Source organism: Stegodyphus dumicola, chromosome 6, assembly GCF_044657685.1.
Source record: "Stegodyphus dumicola isolate Sdum_Otavi_A_Nest chromosome 6, ASM4465768v1".
Classification (NCBI taxonomy): Eukaryota; Metazoa; Arthropoda; class Arachnida; order Araneae; family Eresidae; genus Stegodyphus; species Stegodyphus dumicola.
In genome coordinates, this window is record NC_140773.1 from 144,678,176 (window position 1) to 144,694,217 (window position 16,042).

General features: G+C 36.8%; 1 protein-coding gene across 3 annotated transcripts in view; it reads right to left on the reverse strand.

Annotated features, from left to right (window-relative positions):
- The window catches only part of LOC118201536 (protein kinase C, brain isozyme-like), a 435,934-nt gene that overhangs the window by 118,029 nt on the left and 301,863 nt on the right, over positions 1 to 16,042 (reverse strand). For all 3 annotated transcript variants that reach the window (XM_085818956.1, XM_085818955.1, XM_085818957.1), the window contains exon 7: positions 5,841 to 6,069. In XM_085818956.1, the coding sequence (XP_085675082.1) occupies positions 5,841 to 6,069 (229 nt within the window). The remainder of the gene's footprint in view (positions 1 to 5,840; positions 6,070 to 16,042) is intronic.

Below are 16,042 nucleotides of genomic sequence, written 5' to 3' on the forward strand. Positions count from 1 at the left end.
TTATTTTCCTCATTCATTTAATTTTTGCCATGCTCATTGACACTGCGTAATTAACTAATAGGAGTGTCTTGGTATTTGTGAAAAGCGATAATTTATCTTTTTACGCAGACTATCGCCGTGGAAAGTATTGTGGCTAACTCGTTACATGCTAATACGAACTGAAGAGCAATGGTTCGATTCATTTATGAGAGTCGGTTGCTTATATGTTTTTTAGCCCAGAAGGCTATTAGTCTCGAATATGCACTTTTGTTGAATCACTATAAATGGCTGTAACACTTTTCAAACTCTTGCCACCAAATATTATCGCCCTGTATTATATTTAAAGTGGTTAAATAATGAAGAATCTACCTGAATGTATGCATGTTTCTTGCATTGTGAAAAAACAACGATACCTAGAGCCATCAAATTTTGAATAACGTAGTCCTCAACCCGAAAATGAGGCCTTGGAAACCCAAATTTGAAAAATAAAATCATATAAGAGCACATCCATAGTTCATATGGATTATCAGATATAAATTTAAACACTATCACTTTAACTTACGTCATATATTATACTGACGTATAATTCAAAGATGTTATACCAATTAGATTTTAGCGGTAGTATTATGATTTTTCATTATATAGTCCGCATATTGATAGGGAAAAAAATCTAATGTGGATAGCACATGACTTCCTTATGCATTACTGTACGGCCTATTTAAATTACACACATTTTTTGCTGCATTTCATTTAAACTTACTTCCTTAAATTATTCTAACTTAATTAACCTGTCCTTCAAGGCAAGTTAAAAATGATATAAAAAATTTCAAATTTTGAAAAGAAGTACCCCGGTCAATTTTTGTTTTACGAGGGGAATCAAACTTCTTGTATTATCTTCTTATAACGAGTATAAAACTTTCCCAAATATAAGTATAGGAACCGCGAGAGAGCATTAAAAGTTAAGATTTTGTCATTTGTCAATTTTTTTTAATTTGACGTTGCCAAAACTTGAATATTTTCGTCATTCAAAACACTTCCATAATTTGGATGAATATGACAAGCGATTGCGAAAATAAAGGCTGGGTAAGGACAAGCCAGGTATTAAAAAAAGGAGACAACTAGATGTTATAGCAGTCTCAAGAATTTTACACGAAATTTCAATGTTTTACGGTTAATCGGTTTTGAGTTATGAAAGATACGTATGTTACAGGCGTCACAAAATATCCATTTTAAATCAATTTTACAACTCGTTTTCGCATAAAGAACCTTATTTTGTCCGCACGTCGAGATATCAGGCAAAATGTTAGTCAAAATGGCTATTTCCGTTAAAATATGAAACCCGAAATTTTTCTCGATTATAACACTTTCCTTACTTGGTACAAAGAAATAAAAATGGAATGATTCAAGCTCTTGTTAGATTTTAGAAGTTTATTTGTTGTAACTGTGATCGCAAGGGTTTAATTATTGTTCTTCATATCATTCTCGAGTGCATATCCCAGAATACTTTTAAATTTCATTCGGATTCGTTGAGCAATACGATCGCAAAGCGCTCACACAAAGTAAGTTACTTTATCCTCCCCCCCTCTCTGGTATATGGATACCATGAATGTTTACAATAAAGTAGACGGAAATTTTAAATACGTTTTGCAGAAAACAATGCTTCCGAAAATAGTATTAGTTACAGTTTACCTCGGTATATGTCATTAATCCGTTCCAGAGCATTGGACGTACACCAAAGTAACTTTTCCAGTAAGAAATAAAGGAAAAATAACTAATGCTTCTTATTAAAAAATCCTTTTGTTGTTATTATAGCTCTGTTTGTGCTAAACTATAAATGCAGTAGATGAAACACATATTGTACATAAATAAAGCACTTTAACTGATACTGTACATAAACTTTTCTGCTGTCCAGATTAAAAGCAATTTTTCAACATGTTGTAATGTCTATGATCTTTGATAACCGATATCAACCCCTTCGCTGCGTTAGCCGATTTAATGGCATCTTTGTTTTTCACAATCGTACTCGGCCGCATGTCTCAGAATACGCACTCATACTTTTCAACAATCTCTTTTTTCGTTTTCATGGTGATGTGATCCTAATCATTTTCTTCGTTGCTTGACCTTTTCTCGTTAACTTTCTTAAAATTCATTGTATAACGAATTTACAAAAAATTTACGGCAAGAGACACAAAATCAAAAGAAAGTTCAGAGTTAGAGTGCGGTTTGATGAAACAGTAGCGATAGGCGTACTGACGCTATGAGCAGTCGTAGTATTGTCTCGAAAGAAATAAACAAATGTAATGCGGGCAATCGTGACTCATCGAATTCTATTCCAAACAAAAGTCGTATACCAATCAAAAACTTTCGCGTCCAAGCACAACGCATAATAAGCTGGACGTATTTCAAAGCGCACGTATACCGACGTACTACTGCATATGTATTAACAATTATGGCAAAGAGAGAATTATTTGCTTAAGAGAGGGAGAGATTTTAAGGAAAACTGTCTCGTATTGACGTTAGACAGAAAGAAAATCAAGAAGATTCTCACACAACAATTCACGGCCAGTGAGGCTGTATCTGGCAGAAAGCAAGGCGACATTTTAAGCATTTAAACGTTGGGCGGCAAAATGTAGGCGTCGTAAAGCTTGCAGTGGGCGGTTAAATTATAAGGTATTTCTCCCGCATTCTTAGCATGCCTTCGTGGTGTAGTGGTCAGCACACTCGACGCGTATTCGAGAGTACCGTGGTTCCAGTCCCGGAGAGGGCATTGCTCATTTTTCATCTGTCCTGCTTCTAAATAACCTAACGTCTATACAAAATGTCTAGCAACAGCTCTGAGCTCTTACGTATGCCGGTACCTCGTCGAAAGGTACTTTCTACAAGTTATAAAGTGAGCTTCATCATGGTGCCGGTACCTTTATGAGGAGATTTCAACAACACTTCGAATAGATTTGCGCTAATATAAAGGTACCAGCACCTCGACGAAAGTTGCTTTCTGCAAGTCATAAATTGGATTTAATAATGGTATCGGCTTCGTGAGGGTGGGGGCACATTTATTTCACGATATTCTTGGCAAATACTGGCTCACGTGTACGACGGTGACGGCACCCTTGGCTGAATATTTCATCTAGATAGAAACCATCATAAAGGTACGGCACATTCATGGAAGATGTCTTCTGAAAGTTCTAAATTGGACTTCATACGGGTACGAGTACATGCATGTACGTCGGTGAATTTTTCACTAAAATAAAATACCCGATCATCTTGATGAAGGATGCATTCTTCAAGGTGTATACTGAACGTAATAAGAGTTCCAGACATCTCTTATGCATCGGTGAAAAATAGCTAACTTGCAAATGATGCCGGCACCTTTATTCAAGCCTGCGACTGTTCAATTAGATCTGCAAAGGAACGTAGCGGCATCTTGATGATGGATGGCCTTGGTGAATGGATAACTTTCAAAAGGTGCCGGTATCATTATTCATGTCTACGACTGTTGACTTAGATATTCAAAGAAACATTCCTTCATTTTTATGAAGGATGCATTCTGCGTGCTGGAAACTGAACTTCATAAGGCTGACGAGACTTCAAACACTAACTTAAAAAAGGTGCTGGCACCTTTATTCAAATCGGCTGCTGTTCACTTATAGCTTTAAAAGAGCGTCCCGGAATATTGATGAAGGTTGCTTTTTGCGTAGTATATACTGAACTTCATAAGTGTGCCCAGAACCTCTGTATTTTCATGCAGCAGCACCCTTGTATCTTGTTGTACAATGGTCAACTTGGAGAAATGTGCCGGCACATTTATCCAAATTGGCTGTGCCGGTCAGGTCATTTGCAACCGCCTCTGGGATAAAAAAAGCTTTCGGTCGTGGACGATTTTAATATTAATTTTTTTATTCTCCTTGACAAGTATTGTCTTTGTCAAGGCAGATAAATTAGCGCCTTTCTACATTTTTGTAAACGTTTCGGGAAGAAGGGAAATTTACAGCAACAGCGATCTAGATAGCAAGGCAAGCGGAAAGCGAATGCGGCTTATTCAAGATCAAAACTCATTTCAGAATTTTTACTTTCAAAACTCATTTTTACTTTCGAATTTTCCAGATGGCTGTCAATAAAAAGTTTTAATTCTACTTAAAATCTTATTCGCTGGAGCTTAAGTGCCTGAATCATTAGCGTAATGTAAGAATCACATAAGAGGAATTAATTTAGAATACACTTAGTTCTCCACACAGCTGGGCAGCTGGAAGCCCAAATTCTTAATTTCAAATTGTTTTTGATTTATTTCATACATTGTACGAATTTAGTGAATTTTTGAATAACAGACATCAGATTTGAAAGCCAGCAGTGGCAAATCTGTTCTAAAGAAATCATTTTAATCTTCAAAGCGACTGAAGTTTACCATTCGGCAAAATAGATATTTGTTTTTCAATTTTAATCAATAAACTCACCTATTTAAAAGCAGTGTGTTGCCACTACTTTAAATAAAATACTTTCATCTTCCACGTACCAGCAAGTTGTCATTTAATAAAGAGTTAGATATTTAACGCTTAAGTTTAACCTGTTATCGATAAACAAACCAAGTGGTTTAAGAGCAAATCTGACTAATTTAAATGCAAATATGGTATTCATGTAGTATGCGATTTACCGTTTTTAGTTGGATAATTATTTCATAGTTGGACCACTGAAACGCTATTTTTAAATATGGAAACAAATATGAATATATAAATGAAAATGATTCCATTTATTAAATTATAAGAGTGTTGAAATTACTTAGTGATAAATAAAAGGCACACCAAACTTAAATAAGCATTTTACCTCAGTAAAGGTACTTTTTCGTTGTTTTGTAAAACACACCGCTTTCTAAATAGGAAGAAAAAAAATAATGCATATAATATAGCATCTGCAATGTTTAATGCGTGCAGTGTCGAGTTTATACAATTTTATGTTTTTTTTAGTGAAAACAGATCGCTGTGTATATAGCGAAAACAATAGTAATGTATCATTATAATACATATAATGTTAAACGGGCGCAAAGCCGAGACTGGGCGAGACCCGAGTATGTACAGTTTTCTGACCCTTTTTAAGTGAAAATACATCGTATGTGGGGAGAACAACAATAATGTATCATATAATTATATAATGCTTAGTGTGCCCAGTGCCGAGACTATGAGCGATGCCAAATTATCGCAATTATCTCAGTTTTTTAACTGAAAATAGCTCGCATGGAGAGAAAACAAGAATGCATGTAATATTATATGTAAAATGCTTCATGTGCATAATGTCAATTTATATAATTTTATGTAAAAGATATTATGCCAATATATGTAAAAAAAAAAAAAAAAGTTTGATTCATACATGGAAAGAACAACAGTAATGTATATTATATTATGTATAATGTTTCATGTATCACATTGTATTTTTAATTTGCGTTATTGTAAATTGTATTTTTAATCACCATTTTTGTATTTTAATTTATATTTTTAATTGTTTTCTTTAAATGATGTTTCCCGAGTTACGATAAATGTCGATGATTTGGCAAACTTTTCGAAAAAAACTCTCCAGAAACGCCACTTTGTCCCTCATAAGTAACTTTAAATTCAGCGGAATTAAAAACTTTATTATGTTATTAAATTAATTAATGGAATCATTTCCATTTATGCATTCGTATTTATTTCCATATTTTAAAATACCAGTCGTACCATTTATGAAATAACTATCTAATTAAAAGCGGTAGACCACATACTAGAAAAATAATATATATATGAAATTTATCTTTTCAGTAATGTTAAGATTTTTTATGAACAAAACGTAATTCATGTATTATTACGACGATGAATCCGCTAAAATTTACAAAATACCTTTATTTTATTCTGAAGTTCGGCGATAGCTGCTCCCTCTGGCGGCACAGGAACATTGTAAAATTCTCCTTCTTCCGCTGTGAGCAATTTGAACCAACCATCAACGGGATTTTTCATGATTTCTGAGATGCCGAAAGAAAGAGAACCCATGAAGTCGTTCCGAGATGTTCTGTCCCAATCCCACACTTCTACAAGAAGTCGTCTGTCTTTGTCTTCCGCTTTCAGATCTCTGCATAAATTAAAAAGCAGTTGATGAACTCTACAATCAACATTGAACTTCTGAATTTCATAAGCTAACAGTTGTTGAAAAATTTACATTAACATCCATATTAAGTATAATTATCAGCTTATATAATGATTACAATCTTAAGTTCACGTTGTTTGAAGCAATTACACTTCTAAATTGTATTCCTTGCCAACATGCTGCAGTGAAACCATTCAAATTAATCATTAAGGCAGTGGTTCCAAACTCAAATTACATATGGGTTGAGCGTGCGATCTAAAAAGAGCCGACGGGAAAGAATATGTCTTAAGTAAAATGAAAATTTTGCATCAAAAAATAAAAAATTTGACGTGGACACCACATGACTTCCTTGTACAGTTATTAAATTATACATATATTTTGCCACACTTCTTTTAAATTTATTTCATTGAATTATTGTAACTTAATTAACCTATCCTTCAAGGCAAGTTGAAAATGATATTAGAAATCGCAAATTTTGAAATTAAATGTTCCGCTCTGTTTTTGTCGTACGGGAGTCAAACTTCTTATAAATTAATTTTTTCGTAACGTGTATAAAACTTTCTCAAATATAAGTACAGGAAACGGGAGATCGCATTAAAAGTTAGATTTCGTTATTCGTCCAAAATAATATTTTCTTTAAAACTTAACATTACAAAACATGAATATTTTCGTCATTTAAAATACTTCTGCAATTAGAAGTATATGACTACGACCTCCGATAGTGAAAATAAAGGTTTCAAACTAGATGATCAACAGAACATGCGGAAAAGAATTATGTTGGCAACCGCCGTCGATTCCCCTAGCGCATGCGCATGATAAGCAAGTTCTCTGCTGTGTTTCTGTGTGCAAGTTCTCTGCTAGTACCTATACTTGGTTAATACCAACTCCTTGGTTAATATGCAGTTAGCCAAAGTCAATGGTGAGTATTGCATGTAAGCGAGAAGTGCAAAGCGCTATGTAATATCAAAGCGCTGTGTAATATCATGTTTCTACTCTGCTGTTCAACGTCTTTATAGTTTAAATAAATGTTTGTCGTGTATATAGAAGACGTCATTTTATTCTTCATAGGTTATGGGCCGAGATAGCGCTTAACTGTGCAGTCCAACTACCATTGTTAAATTCTTTCGGCAAGCCAAGCTGCGTCGACTGAAATGAAAATGAGGACGAGAAATACAGTTTCAATTGAAGAGCTAAACGAGGACAACTTTGACTCGTGGAAGTTGCAAATGGAAGCAATACTGATTAAAAATGATAATTGGGACTACGTAACTTGGGAAATTCCGAAACCAGAACCTGGTGATGAAGAATTTGCTAAATGGAACACTACTGACCAAAAAGCACGAGCGGATATAACCCTATCCATCTTACCCAGTGAACTTCCACAAGTAAAGAATTGTGTAACATCTCACGAACTGTGGAGTAAATTGCATTCTATTTACGAATCGAAGGGACCAGCTAGAAAGGCCACAATTCTAAAAAAATTGATTTTTACAAAAATGAGTGATTCAAAACAAATGATTGATCATCTAAATGATTTTTTTATTCTTGTGGAGAAACTGAAAGAAATGGAAATAAACATTACGGATGATTTGCTTACAATATTGCTTTGATATAGCATACCGGACTCTTATGAAAGCTTCGAATAGCCATCGAATCTCGTGATGAACTGCCTCCTCCAGAAATGCTGAAAATTAAACTGTTGGAAGAAGCTAACGCTCGCAAAAATAAAGATTCATCATTTTCTGAACCGCAACATGCGTTCTATTCAAAAGATCGGGAGTATACTCAACGACCGGTTCCTAAACCGAAACCAGATAAGTCTGCAAACCGAAGACAATATCCAGTTAACTACAGATGCAACTTCTGCCATATCTATGGGCATAGAGCATCGAAATGTAGAAAGAAAAGTAAAGAAACTAAAAGCAAACGCCTCAGTGAAACTGCGATGTCTGCAGAAAATCAGAATTCCTTGGAGCAAGAAAAAGCCGTAGCGTGCACTAATAGTAATTCTAAAGACATTTTTTGTCTGGATAGTGGTGCAACATCGCATATGTGTAACAGCAAGGAACTGTTTCAAGAACTTCACGAGGTAGGTGATACTTATGTTAAATTAACTGCTGAGAAAATAGTTAAAGCTATTGGAAAAGGAACTGTTAAATTTAAAGTTCGCATAGGTTCTAAAACTGAAAATATCAAACTCAAAAATGTATTGTGTGTACCTGATTTGAAAAATAATTTAATCTCAGTGTCTAAAGTAACTGAAAATAATCTTTCAGTAATTTTCAAAGAAAAATGTGCTCAAATAATTAATTCTAATAACGAAACAGTAATTTTAGGTAAACGCGAAAATGATCTTTATTTTGTCATGCCAATATTTGAATCTGTATCAATTGCTAAAGAAATAGATCAGTGGCATATAAGATTTGGCCATATGGAATGAAAATTATCTTAAAAAACTTCAAATAAATAACATGGTTAGAGGTCTTTCTTTTTCTCAAAATGACTTTCTAATTGTAAGGTATGCATTCAGAGTAAACAAACCGCAACCCCTCCCCTTCCCAAAGAACCTGAATATAGAAGTACTGAATTGTTAAATCTAATTCATTCTGATTTGTGTGGTCCCATGAGAACCGAATCAATAGGTGGATCATTTTATTTCGCAACATTTATCGTCGATAAATCTCGATACTTTCGTGTTTATTTTCTGAAATCTAAGGATCAGGTTAAAGAAGCTTTCATAAATTTTAAAGCATCTTTTGAAAATAAACTTAATTCTAAAATCAGAATCCTGCGAACCGATAACGGGCTAGAATATTTAGGGAAAGACTTTAAAAAATTTCTTAATGACGCGGGAATAAAACACGAAATGAGCACTCCTTACACGCCAGCCCAGAATGGCGTCGCGGAAAGATTAAACCGCACTTTAGTTTCAATGGCGCGATGTTTGTTATTGCAGTCCAATCTACCTCAGAAATTCTGGGCCGAAGCCGTCAATACGGCTGCTTACATTCGAAATCGCTGCCCAACGCGAGGTTTAAAAAACAAAATAAAAACACCTTACGAAGTGATGTTTATCAGAGTACCAGCTGTCTCTCACTTCAGAACCTTTGGCCAAAAAGCATTTTCGCTAAATAAAAGGCGAGGAATATTCGATCTAAAGAATGTATTTTTATTGCCTATTCTGAAGACTTTGGGATCCAGAGGCACGTAAAGTGATAATAAGCAGAGATGTAAAATTTATTAATGAGTTTGAAAACTGCTGTAGTTATGACTCAGAGCAAGAAATAAATCTGCCTTTCGCTCCGGAGGAAAAAATTATAAATAAAACGTGATGAATCATCACCTCTGGTCGGTAGCGATTCCATTCCATTTTCCGCTGTTATACTGGACTTAGCCTGCGTGGATTGCAGGCTTTTTGCCAGTTGTCGTTTAATAAGGGTTCCTGGAAGTACTAAAAACAGAACAAAGGTGTCGCAGAGACAAGATGTGAAAATAAGGGAAAGTGTGGCACTTTGCCACTAAAGAGTGTAACATCGTGGGGTGGTGTAAAATACAAATCAGATACAAATATGCAAAAAAGTTGAAATGATGAAAGTCAAAAATAAAATAAAATTATTCAGAATGAAGTTCCATAATTGAATCTTGGTTAAATATGAGTATTTACAAATATACAATGTTAGCGTAGAAAGTCAAAAGTGGAGCCATGTCATGTGATGGTTAAGAAAACTTGTTTTTTAAAAAATATTCGTCATTCAAATAATGAAAACATATTTTTCTCTGAAGGGCAAGAGTTCCAGTCAATGGATTTCACAAGAGTTTTTCACTAACAGTTCGTGAAATTGCTGCAAAGTCTAGAATTTATGAGCACTGGGCGTGGCATAGCACAGAGTTCATCAGTCTCAGTAGTGTTCAGTTGACAGAAAATATGCAGTTGTAAATAGATTATTGAGGAATATATACACATTGGATAGAATAAAAATAAGGTTATAAAGTAAAAGAATCAGTAAAATATGTACAGATATGTGCAGTCATTTCAGTAGCACTGAGTGATCCAAAGCAGAGATAGAAATTTTCTAAGTCCTAGGTTACGTGAGGGGCCACCCTTCCGAACTGTGGCTTCGAAGGATGCTGCTTGGTTTTGGGAGATTAAGTAGGATGATTATCGTCGGCATTTAATGAAAATGCAGCAAACGGACATAGAAATTGGTCTTCTGCAAGGATTTCATAGTTTAAGGTTTGAAAAAAGTTTAACTGACTGCAGTTAAATGCTTTTTGAAAAAAGTTTTCGTTGCTCTTGTGCAGGAAATCTTTTAAGGTGTCAATACGTAGATCACTATGCAACACAGAGTTCCTCACATAGTAAGGGGCGTTTGTAGCGATTCTCAAGAATTTATTTTGCACAATTTGCAGTTTATTAATGTCGGCAGGTTTTGCCGCAGTCCATGCAGGAGATGCATATGTGAGGATGGGTCTCACAGCAGTCAAGTAGATAAGTCGTTTCTTGCGTAGATCAAGATTGGAGTATTTTCCTAAGATGGGTAGGAGACAATTAATGACTTTCAGGGCTTGATTCCTGACATTGTTAATGTGCGGTGTCCAGGTAAGCTTATCATTAATAGTGACCCCGAGGTATTTGGCCTGGAGAACTATGGGAACAATTTCATTAAACAGGAAAAGGTTGTTATTTACAGGGCGGTTTCGTTTTCTTCTTCTGATGAGCAATAGTTGTGATTTACTTGCATTAATTTTGATTATCCATTTGCTACACCAGTTTTCGATGGATGGGGTGAAGTTCTGTAGGACTTTGATGGCGTGGTTGAGGTTAGCTGATTTCACGGCAATAGCCGTGTCGTCGGCATAGCAGGCAAGGATGGAGTTGATAGAGCTAATTTTGGGAAAATCAGCAGCGTAGAAAATATACATTACAGGTCCCAAAACACTGCCTTGAGGGATGCCGCTTTTAATTTTCCTTTCAGTGGAGAGATCATCGTTGACACATACTTTAAAGTTCCTCTCAGTGATGAACGAGTGAAGGATGCGAAGTAGTTCGGGTTCAAAGTTGTAGCTCATTAGTTTGATAATTAATTCCTCATGCCAGACGCGGTCGAAGGCTTTCGCCACGTCCAACATGAGGATAGCCACATTTTGTCTGTTATGCAGAGCCGAGCCTGCGAATTCGATAATGCGTACCAGTTGTTTAGTAGTAGAGAGATTTCTTCTAAATCCGAATTGCTCCGGAGGAAGTGCATCCAGGTGGTGTTGGATTCTGGAGAGTATGATGCGCTCGAAAATTTTACTGAGGACCGGCAGGAGGCTAATTGGCCTGTAACCATCGGTCTGGGTGTGATTTTATCCCGGCTTTGGGATCATGACAATTTTTGCAGTTTTCCATGCGGTAGGAAAATAACAGTTAGTCAGTGCTGCATTAAAGATACTGGTGATTTTGCAGATGAAGTTAAGAGGCAGTAGTTTAATAGATTGATTAGTAATTCCATCAATTCCTGGAGCTTTTCTGGGCTTGAGTTTCTTCATTATTGTAGATACTTCTGCCGGAGTAGTGAGCGGGATTAGGTTATTAACAGTAGGGGAGTTAAGCCATTCTTGAATTTTAATGAGAGTATCATGTTCAAATTTTGCATCACAAGGGGTTAAGTTAGGCGAGAATTGTTCTTCCAAATGTGTAGCGAAGGAGTTCGCTTTTTCTTCATTCGTAATGGCTAGGTTTCCATTGTGCATAATGGGTCTGTTCGTTGCGTAAGTATTTTTAAAATTTTTGACAATTTTCCAAAGAGAGCCATCCTGAGTATTGAAATTAGAGATTTTTTCTGCCCAGATTTCATTTTTGAAGTTATTAATTTCGTATTTAATTTCTTTGCCAAGTCGATTAATCGCGCTTTTGATTTGCGGGTCCCATGTCAGGTGATACTCTTTGCGGTGATACTCTTTGCCGCATCTTTTCACGTGTGCTCCGGGGGAGGCGAAAAGCATTTTCCTTAGCGCTCAGATGTTCAGTAGCCTCCGTGATCGCCACCTGGATGGACTGCGTTACGTCACTGATTGCTTTATCGATGCCATTTGTGTCATTAAGATTACCTAGAGCCAAATTGCTTGTCACTAAAACGTTTTGGAAAAGAGTCCAATCAACTTTGGTGCGATACTTTCCATTAATTGTCTTTGTGATTCCTAAATATGCCAGTACAGGAAGATGGTCAGAGGAAAGTTCATTTTTCACGTCTAAGACCATAGGAAGTGTCGTTGTGAAAAGTGCAATATCCAGTATGTCTGAAAATTCGATGCGTTCCGGACGATAGGTGAAGTCATCCGGCACATAAATGGAAACTGGATTATTGATAATAAAGTCACGGAAGTTTAATAAAGCTTCCGTGACACTTTCGGGAGCCAGTCCTGCAGTGAGTGCACTTGAGTATGATTTGTTGGTAACAAATCTATCCGCGTAAGATTTTTGCACAGCAGCTTTAGGCTTGGGAAACTTAACGCACCCTCTGTAGTTCGCAGTGTGCCCGACTTCATTACAATTGGCACACTTAGGAGGAGTATCCTTGGATTTTGTGCACATAGAGGATTGATGTTTTTCGCCGCATTTAACACAGCGAGCGTCGTGATTACAGTGACTTTGAGCATGGTGGAAGCCCTGACAGCGGAAGCACTGCAGGGGGCCTGCTCTTCCTTTATATCTCTCCACTTCAACCTTCATACCGAGCATGAATTTTTCGTGATAAATTTCTTTGCTTTTCTCTTTCTTTTCCAGCGTGACTAGAAATAACGGCAAATTAATTATTTCTCCGTCTCGTCGTCTCTTTAGCTGGTCGACTCGTTCAATTTTGTATCCACGATCTGTTAGTTGTTCCGCTATTTCGGCGCAGGTCACATATGATGGCAAATGTCGGATTACTACTTTCACTAACTTTGACTCCGGGAGTTCAAAGCAGGGGAAGGATATTTTTCATCTTTCAAAACTTTCACTAGTTGTTTATAAATTGTCGGGTTGTACGCCTGAATTTTAAATCCTCCCTTTATTTGTTGCCCATGATAGTCCTTACATGGGGATAGATTATAACCAGCCAAAATGCCTTGCAACTTAATAAAGTGAAAGGATAAGTCCTTCACAATGATCGGAGGGGTACGTTTCGATGCTGGAATATCCTGATTGGCCGCCGGTTGATCCTCGGCTACTTCCATGGTTTCCGTAGCTGGTTGCTCCGGTGTCTCTACTACTGACGAATCAGCGGGCTCCGTTAGAGCGGGCTTCTTCTGCTTTTTTGGTCGTTTCGTAATGTCTCCTCTTGGTCCAGAATCTGAATCCGAGGCTGACTGACTGACTGTTTGTATATTGCCAGAATGCAGCACATGGCCGCTTGTCTGGCTCCATAAATTACCATGAAGGCACATCGCAGTAGTACAATCATCAGTTTAGAGAGGTAGTTGGTAAAAAGGGGGCCAACATCGCAGACCAAGCAAGGAGACGATCATGGACAGACGGGTAGTGTGTAAGTCATCATGTGCAATAACGAGAAACATAAATACAAAATACATAAATAAATACAACTTTTAAAATAAAGATACAATCATAAAGTAAAAAATAATATAAATTACAAGATGCTTTACAATATTTACAATTCTTGATTATGTTGGAAAATTAGAGTCGTGAGTGAGGTGAGCCGCGAGAGGTCTCAGTTTTTCGTCGTCAGAGAGGATAATATACTTAAAAGTATCAAATATAGCAAGATGGTCACAGTTTAGTGCTTTATTAAAAAATTGTGTATTCAGCTTGTGCAGATGTTCTTTAATTGAATGGAGTTGAAAGTCATGATGCAATGTGACGTTACTAACGTACATATGTACATTAGTCATTTGTCTAAGCATTTTATTCTGTATAATCTGTAACTGGTTAATTTCATTATCTTTTACAGTGGCCCATGCAGGTGACGCATAAGTTAAAATAGGCCTGATCATGGTAATATATAGAAGTCTTTTCCTGCGAAGATCCAGGCTGGAGTATTTGCCAAGTAAAGGCCTGAGGCAGTTAATAATGCTGTAAGCTTTTCTCTTCAAGTTTTTGATATGATTTTTCCAGGTGAGTTGTCTGTTAAATACAACTCCTAAGTAAGTGGCTTCTTCAACATGCGGGACTGTTTCCCCAAACAGTGTAATATTTTCATTTAATTGTATAAGTCTGCGTTTCTTCCTAATCATTAATAGGTTTGATTTCTGTGCATTAATAGAGATACGCCATCTTTGGCACCATTCTTCAATGTCAGGCATGCGTAGTTGTAGCTTGAAAATAGCATGTTTGGCGCTAGCGGACTTAACGGCTAAAGCCGTGTCATCCGCGTAGCAACCAAGAAAATAGTTAGGATCATTGTCAACATTAGGGAAGTCTGCAACGTAAAGGAGATATAAAATGGGTCCCAAAATTGATCCTTGGGGGACTCCAGCATTTATTGGTTTGACACAAGAAGAGTCATCTCCTATGGAAACTGAAAAAGTCCTGTTAGAAATGAAAGAGACGATAAGCAAGATGATCTCTCTGTCAAGATTGTGATGAATTAATTTGTAGATAAGTCCTTCATGCCAGACGCGGTCGAAAGCTTTCGCCACGTCCAGCATGAGGAGAGCCACATTTTGATTTTTGTGCAGTGCGTCACCGCAAAACTCAACCAATCTAATCAGTTGCTTGGTGGTGGAAAGTTGGCTGCGAAAACCGAACTGCTCAGGTGGAAGTACAGATAAGTATGGTCTTAGTCTGGTAAGTATAATTCGTTCAAAAATTTTCGCAAATCCGGCGAGCAGGCTAATGGGCCGGTAACCATCCGGTTTTGTGATGTCTTTTCCGGGCTTTGGAATTAAAATCATTTTTGCATGCTTCCATGCAGTGGGAAAATAGCTCATGTTCAAACATGCGTTAAGGATGCTTGTATATTTAGTGACACAGTTATCAGGTAGATTTTTGATAGCGTTGTTGCTAATTGTATCATAGCCAGGTGCTTTCTTAGCTTTGAGTCTTTTGATAACTTCTTTAACCTCAATAGGCGAAGTGAACTTGGTAGGATTTCTAGCGGTCGGTGCATTTAGCCAGTCTCTAATGAAATAGGAAACTTCATAAGTAAAATTGATGTTTCTGGGTTCTCTGTTCGGCATAAATTGTTGTTCAAAATGATTAGCAAAGATCTGTGCTTTTTCACTATTGGTGGTGGCAACGTGATTGTCCGAATAAATAGGCCTATTGCTGCAAGGCTTGCGTTTTAAGTTTTTAGCAAATTTCCAAATAGAGCCGTCAGCAGGGTTGAGATTGAGAAGTTTCTCTTCCCAAACTTCGTTACGGTATTCAGCAATTTTCTTTTTAATATCTCTGTTTAATTTATTCCAGTCTCTTTTAACATATGGACTCCAGGTCAAGTGCCATCTTTTGCGTAATTTATTCCGTGCGGAAATAAGATCTCTAATATTGCGGGGGAGAAAATTGGCGAATTGCTCTCTGCTAATTTCTTTTGAGGCATTATTAATGGCAGATTTGACGCCATTAGTCAAGTTTTCAATTGCAACGTCAACATCTTTCCTGGTTTTGAGTGGACCGATATTCGGGGGATTAATCTGAAGAATATCTTTATAGAGATTCCAGTCAGTGAGTTTAATTTTATTTGCATTTTTATCCCTGGCGACTCCTAGGGTGGCAACCACTGGCAGATGATCAGACGTGAGTTCGTGGAGAACTTCAATAGTCATGGGAAAGGAAGTATTAGTAAGAAGGAGATCTAAAATCTCTGCTCTGCGAGGATCATTTGGCCGGTAAGTATATTCAGCTGGCGCCTCTAATGCAATGGGGTGATTCGTAATAAAATCATGTAGAATTTTTCCATTTTTATTTGTCTGTCTACATCCCCATTCTTTATTTTTTGAATTAAAGTCCCCAGCAACGATAAACTGATGATTGTCAGGG